At 52.2% G+C, this 19803-nt stretch overlaps 7 protein-coding genes across 7 annotated transcripts; 2 read left to right on the forward strand and 5 right to left on the reverse strand.

The window, feature by feature from the left end:
• Positions 1-1442: 1442 nt before the first annotated feature.
• On the forward strand, positions 1443-1997 carry Aspvir_006890 (uncharacterized protein; the record flags this gene model as incomplete). Its single annotated transcript, XM_043270079.1, has 1 exon — positions 1443-1997. The coding sequence occupies one exon, from the start codon at positions 1443-1445 to the stop codon at positions 1995-1997; it is 555 nt and encodes a 184-aa protein (XP_043126014.1).
• A 974-nt stretch (positions 1998-2971) lies between these two features.
• Positions 2972-5883, reverse strand: Aspvir_006891 (uncharacterized protein; the record flags this gene model as incomplete). Its single annotated transcript, XM_043270080.1, has 3 exons — positions 2972-4843; positions 4899-5663; positions 5728-5883. The coding sequence occupies 3 exons, from the start codon at positions 5881-5883 to the stop codon at positions 2972-2974; spliced, it is 2793 nt and encodes a 930-aa protein (XP_043126015.1).
• Positions 5884-6828: 945 nt separating this feature from the next.
• On the reverse strand, positions 6829-8261 carry Aspvir_006892 (S-adenosylmethionine synthetase; the record flags this gene model as incomplete). Its single annotated transcript, XM_043270081.1, has 4 exons — positions 6829-7829; positions 7887-7914; positions 8024-8081; positions 8185-8261. The coding sequence occupies 4 exons, from the start codon at positions 8259-8261 to the stop codon at positions 6829-6831; spliced, it is 1164 nt and encodes a 387-aa protein (XP_043126016.1).
• Positions 8262-8760: 499 nt separating this feature from the next.
• Aspvir_006893 (putative signal sequence-binding GTPase GPN3) lies at positions 8761-9645 on the forward strand (the record flags this gene model as incomplete). The annotated part of the gene is made up of 1 exon (XM_043270082.1): positions 8761-9645. One exon carries the CDS (start codon positions 8761-8763, stop codon positions 9643-9645), a length of 885 nt encoding a protein of 294 aa, XP_043126017.1.
• A 360-nt stretch (positions 9646-10005) lies between these two features.
• On the reverse strand, positions 10006-10590 carry Aspvir_006894 (Apq12 family protein; the record flags this gene model as incomplete). Its single annotated transcript, XM_043270083.1, has 2 exons — positions 10006-10502; positions 10572-10590. The coding sequence occupies 2 exons, from the start codon at positions 10588-10590 to the stop codon at positions 10006-10008; spliced, it is 516 nt and encodes a 171-aa protein (XP_043126018.1).
• A 391-nt stretch (positions 10591-10981) lies between these two features.
• Aspvir_006895 (uncharacterized protein) lies at positions 10982-14371 on the reverse strand (the record flags this gene model as incomplete). Its single annotated transcript, XM_043270084.1, has 4 exons — positions 10982-11066; positions 11122-12671; positions 12717-13605; positions 13839-14371. The coding sequence occupies 4 exons, from the start codon at positions 14369-14371 to the stop codon at positions 10982-10984; spliced, it is 3057 nt and encodes a 1018-aa protein (XP_043126019.1).
• Positions 14372-17688: 3317 nt separating this feature from the next.
• Aspvir_006896 (fungal specific transcription factor domain-containing protein) lies at positions 17689-19161 on the reverse strand (the record flags this gene model as incomplete). The annotated part of the gene is made up of 1 exon (XM_043270085.1): positions 17689-19161. One exon carries the CDS (start codon positions 19159-19161, stop codon positions 17689-17691), a length of 1473 nt encoding a protein of 490 aa, XP_043126020.1.
• Between the last annotated feature and the right edge of the window lie 642 nt (positions 19162-19803).

Genomic DNA, 19803 nt, shown 5'->3' on the forward strand with positions numbered 1-19803 from the left:
ACCTCAGTCTCCAGAGATTCAACGGACTCATTGTTCTCAAGTCCATGACTAATGACTACAGAACCTTTCCGCAAGGAAGCCCTAAACTACCTGGGTCTTAGGGCGTTGGACTCGACAACACTCTGAGTGTTAAAATCCGATATTCACTTTCTGATAGAATCGGTTTTTATTTTTTATTTCTATATTTTTTTTTGAAGATAATAACCTACAGTAACTGTTGTTAAGATAACTTGCCTTATGCAGAAATTATGTTGCTTAGACGATGCTATAATAGGCAATTCGGTCTATGCGCTGATGGACGAGGATAACCCCACAGAATTCAGCCAATGATCACGTAGTTCTCGCTACCCCACTGGTGTACGTACCTTACTTTAGTAGGGGTCCGCTGGAAAAACCCACACAGTCCACAGTTGATTTCTAAACAGACACAAATAGAACAATGAAGGAATGAATCAATAAATTATTCAATTAATTGTTTCATACTCTGTAAATATATCCAACCCAATTATCTCATACATAAGATTTCACTAGTAATGAACATCAGTACTCCGCATTTGACCACGCCAATGGCAACTGCATAACAGGTTTGCTTTCCTTGCAGTTGCAGGGGGCCAGAGGTCCAGATGCCCAGACCAGCTGGATCCTTGTTATCTGACTGGTTGCTGGGAGATGGACTAAAGGTTCCATGGATGGCCGAGCCCTTGCAGACCCACTGGGCTGGTCAGCTGCCAAACTTGATTTTGCGGTGGAGAGCGCCTAGAGAAGAGCGTCTTCGGTGTTCGAGAAGAACGACTTCCCGGGTAACCGCTGAGAGCTGGTCACGCAATTTGGACTATGACTCGCTAGAACAAGTTGGACAACATGAAAAATAGTGACTGTGGAACACTGCCGCAAAATATTAGCATATCACATTATTTTCAATGACTATTATATTCTAATATGATGACTAGATTATCAAGAGGATACTCTTACTCTTGGTGATTGGTGGTCTAGACTCTAGGATCAACCAGCACGCAGAATTTGCTTGCCTTAGTCCCTTTGTTAGTCCCCGGCTTGACTGTTTTGGGTCTCCCGGGCAAGTGTATAAATCTTTGCCGCTCCGGCACTCCTCCCCCTCGGCTGCCCCTCGACTCTCTCTGTCTGTTTCTCTCTCTCCCTTCCCTCCGGTGTCTCTCTCCAGATCTCTCTATCCTCCTCAGAAGCTCTCAAGTGTGTCACTATCGTGATTCATCATCTTCCCAATTAGGACAATCGCCATTGCCACTCGTCCAATGACATCACCTGATCTGTTACTCTGACGCGTATCGCCATACGCTCGACATCATCCCGACCGGGAAATCAAGGAATCATCATACGATTCCCTTCTGGATCATATTTGACCTGAACATCTACTCTCCATCCACCTCAATCCTCAATCATCAATCATTCAATCCATAATACAAATGGCCGTCACACTATCAACCACTCCCTCCATGAACAAGCGCTGGCCTCCTCTGGCCGACAAGACCTCTCTCCCCTACAAGCTCACCACCCTCTCCAAGCAAAAACTCGCCCGCGAGGCCACCTCCCCCGATCCGGACATCAGACGATGCCTCGGCCACTTTCGCCTCCACTGCACGTCCATGGAATGGGCCCAGCGGGATATGACCTCTCGCATCAACTCGTTTGATCTGGATTCCGACTCGGAGGACGAGGAGGAGACACACGACGATGAGGTCCCAGACGAGCTTGCACCGGAGGTGGTGGAGCCTCCTGTCGAGAAGGACAACATCATTACCATCACTGAATCCTCCGCTAAAGAGGAGACGACGCTCCATGTGAGCTTTGAAGTCGTACCAGACGTCCCTGCGTCTGCTCCTACTCCCGCCACATCAACAACAGAACAAGAAAAAGAGAGCCTCCTAGAAAAAGGCCGCAGTTGTCTGGAAAAGACAGTCCAGATGAAACATTTTTGGCCCGCCCGTGGGCCCTGTCTACCTGTTCGCATCGCCGGGTAGCCGGTTCTCATCATCCTCACGCTTTTCACACTCTACTCTTCGACCTCCTTCATCTCCCATCTTAATACACATTATAATCACGAAGTTACGACGTTACGACACTCTTTCAGTTCAAAAACGGGGGAAGCAGGCAAGCATAGGTCAGCATACCTCTTGACGAGGATCTGACGGAGTTGGACCGGGTTTCTGTATCTATTAAGCCATGCATCACTGGCAATCTATCTTTCAGTATATATAATAATATAAAAATCATAACCCAACAAGACTGACTCCCTTTCTTTCATCTACAACTTCAAGCCCAAGTCATACTCCATAGTCCGTCCTCATCCGAATACGGAGTACCCGGGGTCCATCCTCATCCGAATACGGAGTACCCGGGGTCCATCCCAGCCAAGAACCTAGTCGTCAGCTCCTGAACGCCTGAAAGCAATCACCCAATAATCTCATGATCTCGTCGGCCAAAGTCCACTACTCCACAGATCAGCATCGCCATCGGCCAAGTCTCCGGCCTCCACAATCCGGATTGCGGACTGCTCGTTTCGTTTCGTTTCGTCCTAAGTGGGGTGATGAATCCTGAGACCTGAAGGCGAAGTAGGATTTGTCCGTCAGTACGGAGTCATATCGCCTCGTCTCACAATCGCTTTACTTGACTGGTTCTGAACCTATTAAGTGCATGCTCCGTAGCTAATGAGGCTTCTTGGTTGGATCATTTCATGATGATTTCATGGCTGGGGGTAAAAGTACTGTACTTGTAGGATATACAGTATGAATAGATTTACTCTGAGCTGAAGTACATGCATGAGTTGTCATTCTTTCACTGTACTTGTACTTGAATAAACGAAATGCAAGTGACTCGCATATATAACACCCATACCATGCAGCCTACCAGGCGCCGAAGAACGACGAACGCCGAATGCACCGATGAACGAGGAGAACGCCGCCGCCGCCGCAAATTAATCATCAAGGAAAACAAATCAACCCAGATCATCATCCCATCCCAATTCCTCATAAATAGATTTCTCCGGCGTCACAGGCACCGCCGAGACGACCGGCACAGCCAGTCTGGCGCTACTCTTCACTGGTGTGGTGAGCACGGCTGCGGGGGAGGCGACAGGCATGCTCTCTTGGACGACAGGGGCTGGCCTTGGCGGTGTCTCCATCACCGTAGATGATTTGATGCCGATGACCTGATCGGCGGACCGCGGTGCAATCGGCGCCACGTCGGCGGATTTAGGGATCGGGCGTCGGGGAACACGGAATAGGTTCTTCGCTACGCCCGGGGATGCATCGTCCGCCGCGGTGTCCATCAGTCCCAAAGACTGCGCCGGCCGTCGAGATGGCGTTTCTTGGATAGCACCCATATCCCCCAAAACCAAACCAGGTGCAGCCCTGGACTCAGAGGCGGAAGTATTGGAGATGAAGCTGGGTCGGAGAGTAGATGCCGGAACCACCTGTGGCTCACTCGCAAATGGCGAGGATCCGTTCTTAGTTGCCGACGACCGCACGATATTCTTGAATGGCGGAGGCAAGCCCGTAATAGCGTCCTTCTTGCGGTTCCCCTTCGGGGTGGCCATGACCTGTACGCCTTGCCCGAACGGGTTGCGGACGGGGTTCTTGGGTTTTCTAGAGCTACCGCCCGATGCCCGCTTGTCCGCATCCTCTGCGATATCCTTCGCGACCAGTTCGCGGTTTGGCTTGCGGAGCGCATTGATCGCCGCGTCAAGCTCCTTCTTCTGCTCCATCAGCATTTGCACCTTCTTCAGCTTGGCTTCGTGCTGACGAGCCACTGCGTTCAGATCCACTTCGCGGTTTTCCGCCCGTTTCGGCTTCTGGATACCTCCTCTCGCACTGACGCTGGGCACCGGCAGCAGCGGCTCCATCGACTCGCGCTTGGCCTCTGATTGCGACGGTACAGTGTTGGAGCGTCCCAGAGACGGGGGTCGTCCTTGAGAGGCCGTTTGCTGGTCGGTGAGCACCCGCTGCAAAGATCGACGCGGATTTCTCTGAGAAGACTGCCGCTCAGTAGGCTTCCCAGGCTGTGTGCGAGATGTCTTCTTTGTGCTGCCGGATTGTTTCGCCAAGGGCGATATCGCCCCCGAGACACCGAGCTTGCGGGTGATCAGCTTGCATCTGTCCGGCAGACGTGAAGCATAAAATGGAACGATGACCTCGGTGCAAAAGTCCCGGACGGCATCGCTCTCGATCTTCTTACCCGTCTGACTGTCGAAGGATTTTGCGGACTCTGCCAATGCTGTGTCATCGGTACTGACCGCATGCCAAATGCACAGCCGGTCAAGGTGCAGTTCGAGCAGCACATCCAAATCCTGTGGCTTTTTCTTGGATTTGGTCCTGGTATCGTCCGACGGCTTCTCGGGAGAACCGTCCGTCTTTGATACCTCCCCAGGCCTGCTCATCTCCAAGGCCAACGTCTCCAAAATGAGCAGAATCTGCAACTGTGTCTCTCGTAGTCGCAAGTCCGCGATGTGCTTCTTGAGCTCTGCGTCGCGCGACGACTCTGCAGGAACCCCATTGTCCGCCAGAGCTCGATCTCTCCACCATTTGCGAATGAACCCCTGCTCTTCTGGGTAGAGTCCGTTCTTGCCCAATTTTCGTTTCCTGCTCTTGCGTTTCTTCCGCGCGTCATCATCCGACGTACTCAAAAGAACATCTCGGATGGTCAAAGGCAGTGTTTCACGATATTTCAAATCCATCTTCTTTGCGGCCAGAATAGACTCTCGGTAGAAGTCTGCAAGATGTCGAGGTGTATTTGTAGAATCCGATCCGGACGCCTGGAAAGCGGCGCGGCATCGTGCCAGAGGTCCTTTGGCAAAATATGCCACAGAAGTCTGGGTAAATTAGCACATAGACCACAAATACAACAAATACAACAGAGATACAAACCTTGGAGATGTAGAGAGCTTGCAGGTAGTGCTCCCTCATAGCATCCAGCAGCTCTTGTGGACATTGCGAGGGATCAACGGGCTGAGAGTCCCCATTAGCAGCAACGTCCCCAAACACAGCACCATCAGCATCCCGAGAATCGTGCAGCACGAACGGCATCTGCATGTCTGAGCTCGAACGCCTCTCCATTGGCAGCGCAGGAGGAGCCATCGAGGGCCTTTGCTCAAACGAATCCACTGGCGATATCTCTTTCAATGTCACGTCAGCGCGAGCATCAACTGCCCCCTTATTAAAGACAAGCGAAACATCGAACTTTGCGCGCTTGGCAGATGGCGGAGTAACGGATGTTGTATCCTCGATTTTGGCTTGCTGCCACCACTCCTCCCCACTCTCTGCTCCCAACGGAAGGTCGGACAGAATCCCCTCGCCGCACCCAGTAGAAGGGTTCCATCCCTTGACGGCAACAAAGATATCTCCCTCCTCCACACCACGAGCTAGCTTCGACAGAGCATAGATACCCCTTTTCACCCGCTCAACAGCGTATAATTCTCCATCAGCGACCAACCGCACAGCCAGAACGCACGGCTCAGTCCGACTCTGCAAACCCTCCTCCAAAAGAGGAATGTTGGCGACGAACAAACTTCCGCTCTGGATCTGCGACAATGCGGCTGGCGAATCGAGCCATGAGAACGGTAGCCGGGATCGCGGGACGACGGCGATGGGTTCGAGGACGTAGGGTTCGTCTGATAAAGCTGCGGCGTGTGCCTACATCGGAGACAGTTAACGAACGTCATGCTTCTGTAGCTGCTGTGGAAATGGTGGAACTCACCCTGATACTGATGGTCTGGCGGGAGAGTTCCCCTGTAGCTGCGTGATATGTCTTTCGCTTCTTCAAGGGAGGATGATTCGTAGAGGGATCATGGAGTCTGTTCAGCGAGAAAGAGCTGAGGGTTTCGAGCACGCCGGAGGAGCGACGCGAGGCCATGGACGCGTCTATCGGGAACCATGCATTATGTTCTTGACATTAGAGGAGGATGGTCTTGTTAGAGTAGATATGGGCAGATATGAGCAGTCAATGAATTCAACAGTACGGAGACCAGTTGAAACAATTGTCGATCCGCTGTCTGGTGAAGAACGATAGAAATGGATCTACTTTTGCTTGGTGGGGAAGCTCCAAAGTTGTCGCGATTCGCGAAGTCAAGCTTGGCGTCCGTCACGCGTCTCGTTGCAGCGACAACAACCAGAATGTCTTCGAGTCTGCTTGATTGCGAGCATGTCGAGGACAGGATAATGAGGTGAAAAGGATCATTGACTGTCATAAGCTGTCTTCTTGTCTTGCTATTTTTAATTGCGAATTATCCACCTCGCGAAGTGCAATGGCTTCACGCGTCGGTAAAATGATAGATCTTCTACATCTCAACTCTTTAAATGTTGACTACAAACAAGATATGAATAAATGTATCCGTGAATTATTCTATATAGCTAATGTTTAGATTAGCTCGAGACAACGGTTGAAGAAGACCAAGCTCCTTTCAACTGGCCACCGACATTTCTCCTTCGAGGAGACTTCATCCGGAGCACATGGATCCATGTGCCACAGTCTGAATCTAGCCAGATAGCGCTCGTAGTCTAGTAGATGGCCTCGGAGGAGGCATGTGTTGAAGACTTCCGCTCCCTGAAACGCCGAAAACATCCCTTCCCAATAGATGAAAGTGGTATCATGTTGAATTTATCCTCGCCCAAACCAGCCTCCTTTTTGCAGGCGACCATGCAGATATATCAATAAAGAAAAAGGTCCAAAGAAAAGAAAAGGCTTTTTCGAAATATGTCTATGCTCTCATGCTTTGAGTTGTTGAAAACAAAGCAAATTCATCACATTCGTCAAAAAAAACAAGAGACAACAAGTTCTACGCGATCACTCAGGACGCATTTAGAACTTGAGAGTCTTGGGCTTCTCCCAGGAGAAGCTCTGGTTGGTGAAGTGACCGTTCTTGGCGGTCTGGAAGTAGATGGGCTTGGCAAGGTCCAGCTCCTTGACAATGACACCAGGGCGGAGATCGAAGTTCTTGCGGATGATCTCGACGAGCTCATCCGAGGACTTGTCGGAGGTACCGTAGGTCTCGACAAAGATGGAGAGGGGCTCAGCGACACCAATGGCGTAGGAGAGCTGGACAAGGACACGGCGGGCAAGGCCGGCGTGAACAAGGGACTTGGCGATCCAACGACCGACGTAGGCAGCAGAGCGGTCGACCTTGGAGTAGTCCTTTCCGGAGAAAGCACCACCACCGTGGGCACCCCAGCCACCGTAGGTGTCGACGATGATCTTACGGCCGGTGAGACCGGCATCACCCTGAGGACCACCGATGACGAAGCGGCCAGAGGGCTGGATGTGGTAAACGGTGCGGTCGTCCAGGAGCTCAGCGGGGATGACCTTCTTGACGATCTTCTCCTTGATGACAGCACGAAGCTCCTCAGTGGACACATCATCGCTGTGCTGAGCAGAGACGACGACAGTGTCCACACGGAGGGGCTTGACGGCACCGCCGTCGTGAGTATACTCAACGGTGACCTGGGTCTTGGTGTCGGGACGGAGCCAGGGGATGGAACCGTCGGTACGAGCCTGCTTCATAGCAGCGTTGAGCTTGTGAGAGAGCAGGAGGGTGAGAGGCAGGAGCTCAGGGGTCTCGTCGGTGGCATAACCGAACATGATACCCTGGTCACCGGCACCGAGCTTCTCAAGAGCCTCATCGTAGTGGAGACCCTGAGCAATGTCGGGGGACTGCTGCTCAATGGCGACAAGGATGTTGCAGGTCTTGTAGTCGAAACCCTTCTCGGAGTCATCATAACCGATGTCCTTGATGGCACCACGGATGATCTTCTGGTAGTCCAGCTTGGCATTGGTGGTGATTTCACCAAAGACCATAATCATACCTGGGCAGAAAATTAGCATAAGACGCCGATTGAGAGACATGACAAGAATTAACATACCAGTCTTGGTAGCAGTCTCACAAGCGACCTATACGGGGGCAAGTCAACATCCATTGATTCGCACGGCAAAAACTTGGCGGAAAAGGACCCGGTCCAATAAAAACGGAGAAAATTTTTTGAAAGGGGGGCGAATGTACCTTGGAGAGAGGGTCCTCAGCAAGGCAGGCATCGAGCACGGCATCAGAGACCTGGTCACTGTTCAACTGTTAGATGACTTGAATGGATTGAAGGGTAATGAGAATTCGAGAGACTCGTATAGGACACATATATCATAAGGTAAGAGAGGGGCAGAACTCACGCAATCTTATCGGGGTGACCCTCACCGACCGACTCGGAGGTAAAGAGGAAAGTGTTAGACTTCGCGACGCTGCCCATTGTGAATTGAGATTATGAATTAGGATGGAAGAAAAAAGAGGAGGGAGAAAGAAGCAAAAAGAGAGGAGAGATGAGGATACGAGAAAGGTAGATAGACTGGAGAGAGAGGGGGAAAGTGGATGGATATGAGAAATGGATGGAGGGGGAGAGGGAAAAAGGAGGAGGGGATTTTGGCCCCGATGGCGCCATCTTGCTCCGGCGGTGAACAGAGGCAGAAAAGAGGGATGCTCTCCCACTTTTCATTCCGGCGTCCGAATGCATCCAATCGGTGCTGATGCTGGTGGCTGAGCATCGGTCTTACTTGGAGTACCTTGACAGTGCTGACAGCAGTCTTTAGTTCACTGTCCAATAATATCATCTAGTTAGTGCACAGTTAGCGTGCATAGGTCTATTCCAGGTTGCAGATGGTGTCCCGCGAGTCGACGTACTAACTCGAATAATCCGCCTAGCGCATCCATTTACCACCGCGAATAACCTTCATATACACAACCAACACAAAATGTCGAAATTCGGAGTCCTGGTCATGGGCCCGGCAGGCGCCGGCAAGTCGACCTTTTGCAGTGCCCTCATCCAGCATCTCCAGACCACGCGGCGAAGTTGCTTCTATGTGAACCTCGACCCGGCCGCCGAAAGCTTCAACTACGAGCCCGATCTGGACATCCGCGAGCTGATCACGTTGGAAGATGTGATGGAGGAGATGGAGCTGGGTCCCAATGGCGGGCTCATCTACTGTTTTGAATTCCTCCTGCAGAACCTGGACTTTTTGTCGCAGGCGCTGGACCCGCTGAGCGAAGAGTACCTGATCATCTTTGACATGCCGGGGCAGATCGAGCTCTACACACATATCCCGCTGCTGCCGTCGCTAGTGCAGTATCTTTCGCGACAGGGTCCGCTGAACATCAATCTGTGTGCGGCGTATCTACTCGAGAGTACGTTTATCGTGGACAAGGCCAAGTTCTTTGCGGGGACGCTGAGCGCCATGTCTGCGATGCTGATGCTGGAGATGCCGCATGTGAACATTCTTAGCAAAATGGATCAGGTGCGGGATATGATGTCGCGGAAGGAGCTCAAGCGATTCGTCAACGTTGATGTAAATTTATTACAAGACGACGATGTCGGGGATGCAGAAGAGACGGCCGAGGGGGACCCCAGTTCCAAGGATACTCTGCTGAGTGGGGGATCATTCAAACGGTTGAACCGGGCCGTGGGGCAATTGATCGACGACTTCAGCATGGTATCTTTTCTGAAGCTGGACGTTCAGGATGAGGACAGTGTGGCCGCGGTGCTGAGCCATATCGACGACGCGATCCAGTACCATGAGGCGCAGGAGCCGCGGGAGCCAAACGACGAGCAGGATGTGAACTACGAGGATGCCGATATTTGATCTTGTCACCTCGTCCACCGTACGACTACATCATACGACACTGAAAAACCACCGACGTATAGACGTCTGCACTTCGTCAGCCGATGTGCGTATCACCGCGTCGAATCGCGTCAGCACAAGCCCGCCGGCCATTAAACCAAGGCAGCGAGAACAGAGCACAGCTCAGAAACCAAACCAGAGACTGTACATACCGCGTCAGCGCACACATAATACCTACAGCCGAAAATGAGATGACATGACATGAATGACATGAACATTATGCATAACGTCGTAAGATTAAGGCCAGCATCAGCTTAGCCGTACACCGTATCGCTCCAACCCAAGAATGACAATGCCCAATGACCAAGACCCGAGAAAGAATCACCTCCCCTTCCTCCCCTTCCCGCCATACCCTCGGGGTGCCTCACGTCTATACCCATATCCATACCCACCGGCACCGGGACCGCCAGCCGGCGCCCTCCCACTCTCAACCCCAGCAAGAACCTCCTCCCCAAACCCCCAAAGCACGCCAAGCACCCACCCAAGATCCCTCCCCGCCTTCTCCAGCCCAACACTGTAAACATAGCATCCGAGCGCAACGACCGCCCCCCAGAAGACAACCCTCACCGCAAGCATGACCCAGAACATGACCACCCGGCGTGCATAATCCAGTACCTTGAGCGAGACAACCAGCACGAAGAGGAGAAGTAGTACGGAGACGAGATCGGGGGTCGAGGACGCGAGGAGGCGCGAGAGGGGGGTGATGAGGTAGGGCTCTAGGTAGCTTGTGCGGATGCTGCTGAGCGACGATGACCAGTTTGTGGCGTGGCTGCGGAGGTGTTGTAGTGTGGGGTTTGTGAGGAGGGGTGTTAGGTAGTCTGTTCTTTCTGTTAGTTGGGTTTCTATCGGGGGTATAGACTGGATGTGCTGGGCGGAGGGTGGCGGACCTGGGAGGTAGTATTCCATTTTTTGGGGATCACCGTTCTGTCCCGGAGGTTTGTATAAGGCTGGGCGGTGTTTGAGGGAAGTATGTCAGTGACTCTGGCAAAGAAATGCAAATGATGATGCTAGTTGTTTTGTTGTACTCTGTAAAGGACAAATCGCGTGGATGCTTGATAGATAAACTGGAAAGCATGCGAAACAAACAAAGCAAACACCGCATACCTTAGCAATAGCAGTTGCGGAGGCATACTCACGCTACACATAGGTTACCTATGGATCAATGCTCATTAATAGCTCAGTATTCCTCTGGTTATGTACAATGAAGATATACATCATCCCCATGTCTTTGTCACGCTGACGTCGTCTGGAATATAGCAGAAGAAACACCATGGTATATACATTAAAGATTATTAAATTATTGGGCCATCAAGGCCTTGAATGCCTCTCGCTCGGCTTGGATCTCTGCCTGGAGTTTCCGAGTCTGGCGGAGTGCTTCGTCTCTGCAAACAGTTAGCTATCTCGTATTCACACCACACCAATTATCAAAGAACGTACCGGTCAGATTGCAGTTCGGCCACCTCGATTTGAGCCCGGTTCATCCGACTGACCACTTCCTCCATCTCCGTATCTGCATCCCGCAGGAGCTTCTCCAGCTCCTTCACCCGCTTCTCTAGCGTCTCCGCCTGGATCGCCTCGTTCAGCGGAATGCCATCACCGCTGGTCGTCTTGTCTAGACGGGGCGAGCGAGCACCAAACGGTGCGCTGGGCGGCTTCGGCGACAGTGCCGCCGGGCTGCGGGAGCCGTTCTTCACGCGCATCAACTGCGCGTTGTGGCTGACCTCGAGGTTACGAATCTCCTCCTCGTGACGCGCCATTTCCTCCTCGGAGAGCTGCTGCGCCGTCAGCAGCGTCTCCTCCAGCTCCTTGAGCCTGGCCTGCAGCTCGTTGATCCGGGCCGCCGACAGCTGCTGATCCTTTTCGCCCTTGCCAATCGCCTCGGCCAGGCGGTTGCGGAGAGAGTTGTTCCTCTGTAGCTGTTGCTGCACATGGTTCGCCAGTGCTTCCGTTCGACTGATGGACGCCGCGAATGCGTCACTCTCCACCAGCGGAGAGTGAGCCGCACTGGCTTCGACGACTTCCCGTTCCGCCTGCAACTGCTTGTATGCCATCTCCAGAGACGAAGAGGTCGCAATGACCTCGGCAAAGCCGTCACGCTCGGATTCAAGTCCATCCGGGATCGCGATATCATGCTCCTGCAGCAGAACACGCAACGAAGTGGTCTCCTGCTCGGCACGGTCCAAATCCATCTTCAAACCTGCCAGTCCCTTTTCACATTGCCACTTCTGTTCCAAGGCGTCCTCTGCCCGCTGGCGGAGATGGTTCACCTCATCCCGGAGATTCCGCACCTCGCGCTCATACCCCAATCTACGTGGGGAGCCCGCTTCATGGGCATGAGCCAGCTCCAACTCCATTATCTTTAAGCGCTTTTCGTACTCGCGAGCCTGCTGTTCTTGCCTCATGAGCAGATACCGCAGGGCTTGGTGCAGCGCATCCCGCTGCGCCTCCACATCTTCCATACGGTCTGCCAACGCCTCGCGATCCCCACGATCCTTGGTCGACACGGAATTCGACCGAGACAACGAGTTTGACCGCGACAGCCCACCTGCGCCGCTCGATTTCGAGTGCCGTGCCAGCGAATTCGACCGCGACAGACCCAGTCCCGCGGGTCTCCGTTGGGGCATACCGCCTTCTTCGGCGATCGACGCAAACCGAGTGCCTTGCAGTTGAGCCAGCGAGGCATTCTCGATCTTCAGAGCCTCAATCTCGCCGAGCAATCGCTGAATCTCCGAGGACTCGGGGGCGGGTGTGCTCTGTGGCTGCTGCTGCTGTTGCTGCTGCTGTAATTGAGGAATCACATTATCCCGAAGATGGTCGCGCTCGTTTCGCAACTGCTCCAGCTCCACTCGCATCGCCGTCAAGAGGTCTTCAAAGTTGTCCTTGATCTGGCGTTCCTCCGCCAGTTTTCTGCGGGTATCTTCCAGAGCGATCTCGAGTTCCCGAGCCTTGGAGGATAAATCGGAGGACTCGACTCTCTCTCGTCGTAACTGACCGCGTTAGCTGAGCTAAAGACGAAATACGGCAAAACATACTTGGTTTACTTGCGATTCAAGTATCTGAACATGTGACTCGGTTGCGGCCCGACGGGCTCTTTCTTCCTGCCACTTCTGCGACAGCTCAACCTTGAGCTGTGCGCGTTCCTGCTCGGCTGCTCGCCGATACTTGTCCAAATCATCGATCTTTCCATTGGCATCGTATATATATCGTATAGAGCTAGTTCCGGAGTCGGAGAAGTAGTCGCTGGTGCGCCGGTTGGCGGCGTCCAGCGGCAACTCGGATTGCAACCTCTCGACCAGATCTTCCAGTTCCATCTCCCGCCGAATGGAACCGGCCAGCTCGGAACTGATCTCGCGGAGTTCATTTTCGAGATCCGCCAGCTTCGAGGCTGACCCGGCCTCGAGGACACTGGCGCCACTTAGGGAAGGGTTGCGGGCCGGTACCCGGGTGGGATCGAACGGTACTGTTGTCGAGGGGGTGATGGAGAAGGACGCGGTGGTCATTGAAGGAGGCATCGGGGATGGGAGAGGGGACCGGCCCGAATCCGAGATCTCGGTGCTCGAGGACTCCGCGCTGGGCGATGTGGTAACGGCTTTCCAGCCGAAGAAGGAGCTGATTTTGTTCCCAGGGGTCTTGGGCTGTTTCGAGTCCAAGGAGCTGGCCGATGCGGTTCGGCCGCCGGACTCGATGTGCAAAGGCGGCGGGCGGTTGGATGATGGACGCAATGCCATGGTTTGGGCACGCTTGTGGCCCGGCGGAGAGTTGAGCACAGGGATGAATGGTTCGCTGACAAGACGGTTGTGCAATGGGGTTCCATTCGAGAATTGAGCGGTGTAGATGGACTCCTCGTCGTCCTCCCCGTGCCAGTAGGCCGCGGAGGTATCTATCCGAAGAGGGGGAGCGGAGGTACCGCCTCGAGAGGATCTAGAGAAGAGCAATTGAAGCACGAGGTTAGTTCTATAGCGTCCGAAGGGGGGCATCTGACATTGCGTTTGGATCTCGGATAGAGAGGAACGGAAGGAACGGAAGAAACGGAAGAAACGGAAGAAACGGAAGAAACGGAAGAAAGCGAAGACAGGCGATTATTTAAGGGGGATGCGAGGGGGCGAGCCAGAGGAAGCACGGGAGGGCGAGCGTGAGCCCCAACACTGTCATACCTGTCGAGGTCCTTGGGTACGAAAAGAGTGTCTTCTTCATACACTGATGATCCAGAAGAGAGGGTGTAAGAGTGAGAAGCAGGAAGGTTGCTTCTGATGACGGGAGGAGAGGATAGGGCTTTGGTGGCCTTGGGTGGAGGATCTGTAGATGTCTTGGCCGCAGGAGAAGAGGTAGCCACCCCAGCTTTAATTGCCGTAATAGGAGTAGTGGCAGTGGTATCAATTGGCGTGACGGGAGTCGTCAAAGAAGGCCTAGATAGGCGGAAAGACTTCACAGGGGAAGAAGCATGCTGCTGGGGGACGGGCTTTCTGCGCACCGGAGAAGCACTACCGGCGGGGATAGAAGGGTGATGGTGGTGATGAGAAGAAGAAGGAGGCGTAGGAAAAGAAGAAGCAGAGGGAGGAGGACTTGGCCAACTGGAGCTACTGGCGCTCCGACTGTCTTGGGAGTGTGGATGATAGGCGTCGGGGGAAGAGGATACTAAAGTGGTCGAGGTGCCAGCTGCAGGCGGAGAAGGCCAGCCCACGGGCATCTTGGAGAGGGGAGAAGGAAGAGGGAAAGTCGATCAGGACAGGAACGGGACGAGGGAATGGGGGTTGGAACGACGGTCAATGAAGATGAAGATCAGACTAGACGGCTAGTAGCTCTCTCGATCGACGCACCCTCATGTTGATGACGGGCAATTCTCAGGACGATTGAGAGAGCACGGGGCTGTTTGAGGATGACACGCGGCCACTAGTGGATATCTGGATGAAGGAGGATTGACCGGATATAGTAACAATTGGGGTCGGTGCCAGGGGAAAAGAAGTTAGGGTGGTTACTGGTTAGGAGAATGAGAAAGGCTGTGAAGAACCAAGGGGGTCAAAGAAAAGAAAGGACAAGGGGCCCTGCAGCGGGAGGATTAGGGAGAAGAATAATAGTCTAGACACTAGACAGTAGTAACTAGTTCGAGTACTCCAGGTAGTATTAAGATGGTATGCAGCCAGACTAAGAAAACTAAAAAAACCAAATCCTCTATCAGAGCTGTTCTTGGAGCAATCTGGTTGGCTGGATCTCGTGGCTTTTTGGCGCTGCACAGACGAGGTGGAGCTTTTCTTAAGGACGGTTTGATATCAGCATCGCGATTCGCGGCTGTTTGAAGACTCCTACGCTACATACTATAATTGCACAGCGAATGATGATACTCCTATTGTATCGATGAGAGATGTCTGCGTTCGCTTAAAAGGCTTACTCTCCAATCGTTCTCTTTGAGGAGTCCAGGACACTGGACACAACAGTTCCACCACTGGTCTTTATCTTCTGGTTTGCTACCAGTGCTACTGTCTAATCTCAAGCGAGTGTACTCCGTACAGAGTGTAACATCTCAACTCCCATTCCCAAGACCACCTCTCGCACGGCTCCGCGAGGCCGACTACGAGTGGACTAGACTGGCGATCGGCAGACCAAGCCAAGGCCATTGTGGAGCCCCAACACTTTCAGGGGTAATCCATCCAGCACTGAGAAGGGGAAAATCATCCCTATCGTTGTCATTCAGTGTCTATCTTCCTAGTGATGAACATACGCACGGCATCTAACGCGAATCAATCAGATTGAAGCATGAGCGCCTCGACAATCTCAAGTCCAGGGGAATCGCTGCATTAAGCGCCCACTCGGCAGTCATCCTTCTGTGCATAACCTTAACGACGCATGGCCATTGGCAAACGTCTAGGCGATGAAAAACATTCTGCAACTTGCATTGGGCATAGACGCCATATAGAAACAAATTAACATGAAACAGTGCCCAGAAGAACTGTCGACGGCCATACACGAACTATTGCTGCCACGCGCCACAAAGATTCAGGTTCCTGGGCTCCTTTTGTCTCATCATATGATGCCTGATGGTATGATACATGATACATCACTAAATATATCCAAGCGATCCTGAACTGGCTCAGCTGGCTCAGCAGTGGCTTGATTTATTGTACGACTATTGACCAGATAGTCAATGCTTGACTGTCCTAAATAAAGTAACGAAAGACAGTCAATCTGCAAGGGACTTTTCAATCAGACACAGGTACGAAGTACACTTCTAATACTCAGTCAGTTCTCGCGATTTGATGCCCATTTTAAAGAGTCGAACAGAATATAACAAATGATTTCCATCAAACTTGGCCTCTCAAGTTTTGAAGAATACGAATGCCATCGAATTAAACTGCGGCCAATGCGGACTTCATGCAATATGATCTAGGCTTCCTCGTAAAGAATGTGACACTGTGACACATCACATTCTTCTCCTATCTATATCCTGGAATAGCTCATCAAGTACATTCTAGTAAAGCTTATCCTAACTTGCAGGTGAATAGCTCGATATAAGCAAGAATCACTATTCACTTGTTGAAACGTAGCCATCTGAATCTGTCTGGTCAGTTAGTGAATAAGGGCTATCAATGTTGGCTTCTAAGCATAGCTACTAGCTTGAGCTTCATCTCTCCAGGCTCTGCTTGCATCATCTCCACAGACAGTGCTACTACGCGGAGGGTGCGAAAAGGACTTGTAGCCAGTCAAGCATGTCTGCTGTCTTAGAATGATAAACTCCAATTGGATAAAGCACCCTTTACGTCTTGGGAATACCCACCTGCCGAAGAACTATATGCCAAGCATCAGACTACATGGTACGAACTATTGGGACAGAGACATACATATAAAATGCCAACCGTACAACTCATTGACAGAGCCAAGACCCTGCAGGAAGCCTCAAGCCTTGCTACAGTCTCCATAACACCAAGTATGGGGTTCGACACACATCAAGCGTCAAGCCTGATACGGTGCGAGCAGTGATTCTTCCATATCCTGCTCTCATTCTGTGGGTTGGGGCAGTGAGGATGACGCCACTGCGAGGCGCCTTTTAGCGATCATCAGGCAGTACATGGGATAGCGGCTCAGAAATCTGTCGATCAACATGGATCACATCCAGCAGTCTGGAAGTAAGCAATTCCAAACCCGGCGCTTTCTTGGTATACAATGGCACAGTCAAACATTGCCTACTACATGGGGCGGATATCTTATTCATCGCTATCGTGCTGCAGCTGTCTAAAAACGGGAAGCATATCTTCCCGGTTCCAAGGGCATATTACCAGGTACTCTGTCAATCCGACTGGCTCGGCGGATGCTTTTTGGTAGGTCAGTTACCTTAGAGCTGGGGCAAGTCCGGGGGATATCCTCCTACTGGACCGATATGAGCTGCGAGACATAGTTCAGACAGAAATGGGAAGGATGTGGTATGTCTCAGCGTAATGGGAAGGCGCAAAGCGAGAATAGTGATGATCAATAGCAGGTTCTGAAGACAAGGTTTCTTGTCATGCTGACTGTGAATCATTGGCCCGAGACAAGATGTACCAGTGCAATCTTTGTCAGACATTGTTGTGTCACTTTCTTGTAACAGTTGGGGGTAACATTTCCTAGGACCTGAAGGAATCAGCTACTACCAGGGCTGATGAGATGCTGTTGGGAAGAATGCAAACCTGGACTTTCAGCATCTCGTGGGCAGAGAAATACGAAAGATTGAGCCCTGCGATGATTGAAGACTTGCACAGTTTGTTGTTAAAATCCGTCAATGGTTATGAAGGTATATAGTTAGAATACATATCAATTCAATGCAAAACATATAACTGAAACATCCACCAACGCCGGGATATCTGAACTTCTCAAAAGACTGTCGTCCGAGGCCAAGTCGCCTAAGACGTTCTGTACATAATGCAGAAAAATTAAATCACTGAAAACGCTCACTTCTCGCTTGTCATAAACGCATATAATGACATACCCTTCGCATCAATACGGGATGAAATCGAATCTCATTCGATCTGGACCTTGTTAGCTCGACTCATATATCACTCGGCTCACATATGAAAGAAGGAGCAAGTTACCTAGATATTGACTCCAGCCCTCATCCTCATTCAACTGGTTAGCCCAGTACTGTTCCAGAAATTTCAATGACTGAAGCACGTTCGGCACTCGGATGGTATTATGCAGCAATGAAAGCAACTGCCGGACCCTCTCGCGATCCTCACCCTGCGCCTCACAGCCCGCAATGAACAAAGGGGTCGTGAGCATCGTCCACGGGCTCAGCCCCGTAGACGGCCCAATCTGCGCCGTGCACTCCAGAATCCGCTTGACGGAGTGCTGTACGAGGGGCGAGGAGGCGGGCAGTCTACGGAGCCGTCGGTGAATCTGGATGAGCGCACTGTGCTGGAACGCCTCGTTGCAGAGCATGAATTCCCGCACGCATTCGGTCGAGAGGCCCTCCGCGACGCCTGGGTAGAATGTAGGCTGCGAACTGGCTTCCCGAGCCATGAGCGTCCGCACAGAGGACTCGAGGACCGCTGCCTCCTGGGCGCTGGCCGCATCTGTGCCGGCTGAAATCATCCCCGTTCTTTGCGTGTCGTGCTGACTCCGCCAGGCTGCCGCCCCAATTGCACGGAAGATGGCCGACAGGTTTACTGTGAAGCCCCAGTAGTCGTCGAGATAATCCGGTGCGTCTTGTTGGCGGCTGGTCTCGGTGGCTGACTGTTCCACGGCCTCTTCAATGGGCGGCCCGTTCCCCGTCAGTGCTGTCAGGGAGACAATCGACTGGTACCACCGGTCCAAGTACCGACGAAAACCCTGCGACGAACCCGGTGATTCACTCCCTTCGCGATTCGTCGCAAGCATAAGAGCCTTTGCGCCCTCAACATGGGCTCGCCACGAGTTCGGATGGATTGCCCCGGAGTGGATTTCTGCTAAACAGAGCGTTCGCGCCGTTGCGAGGAGCGCATCCGACCCCTTGGTGCTCGGGCTCTGTAGTTCCTTCCGAAAGTGCTCGAGGCTGAGCGCCATTAACCGGGCAAAATGCGGGGCGGACTTGACGTTCTCCGACTGATTATTTAGTGCTTGTAGGTGGATTGCTGACAGCGCCATTGTTGCATATAATAACGACGGGGTCTGGAGGGCCATCGGGACGAGCATCTTGCAGATATCCTTTTGCATGCTGGAGTGACATGCCGTGATTTGCGACGCATCCTGAATGAAATGATGGAGCAACGACTTTTGATCGGGAGACAGGGAGACGAAAGGGTCAACGCGTGGAGCGAGCGCTGTACTCGACGTAGCGGAAGGAGATTTAGTTGTGTAGATAAATTCACCAGGGGAGTATTCTGTAGGGCCACAGATGATCAGCCAAAGAAGCCAAAAGCAAAGGCCATTGAAGACATACCAAGCTTCTGCAATCCCCCGCTGCTCATACAGGCCCCTAACCTTGACCGCGAAAAAGTCCGTCCTCCCCACTGTAGCTGCATCGCATATCGACATTGCACCCCGGCCGCTTGGCAACGACCGCAGACGGGTCGCTGTTCGTCACATTTCTGTCGTCTGGCTTTGCACCGTTTACACCCATTAAATGACCTGGACATGGATTTGGGCGAGACTGCTGGATTTTCACTGTGTTCTCAAAATTTGCGTTTTCTTCCGTTTGCCGGGGTAGCCTCGGAATGATCTGCGGTGGGGGTTCTTCTCTGTAAATCAGCGTGGAGCGGATGCATAAATCGAGATATACTTCGTATCAGAGAGTGATCGGATCGAGTTCAACAGATGTTATAAAAGAACGCGACAGAGACTCAAAGCAAGGACGACGATAGCAACAATGGTCAGGAGTCAGGGTCTCTTGTGGGACTTGATCGAGAGACAACGAAAACGCCGGGCCGGTGAGATAGTCTCAACTCTAAGACACAGACTTTTGAGATTGTACGGTCTCTATTGGAATCCATTAGCGGCCGATCATCCACACAAGGTCCACCTGGAGGTTATCGATCAAGACTTAGATAATGGGCAAAAACTTGAGCATCTTTGATATTATATGCGATTTCAGAACAGCTTGTTGGGCGTCGCCTTTCCTATCTATACTTCCTTCTTTCCTGCTGATGTGTGATGGCCAGGGCACAACATATTCTGATC

This window comes from Aspergillus viridinutans (assembly GCF_018404265.1).
Source record: "Aspergillus viridinutans IFM 47045 DNA, scaffold_4, whole genome shotgun sequence".
Classification (NCBI taxonomy): Eukaryota; Fungi; Ascomycota; class Eurotiomycetes; order Eurotiales; family Aspergillaceae; genus Aspergillus; species Aspergillus viridinutans.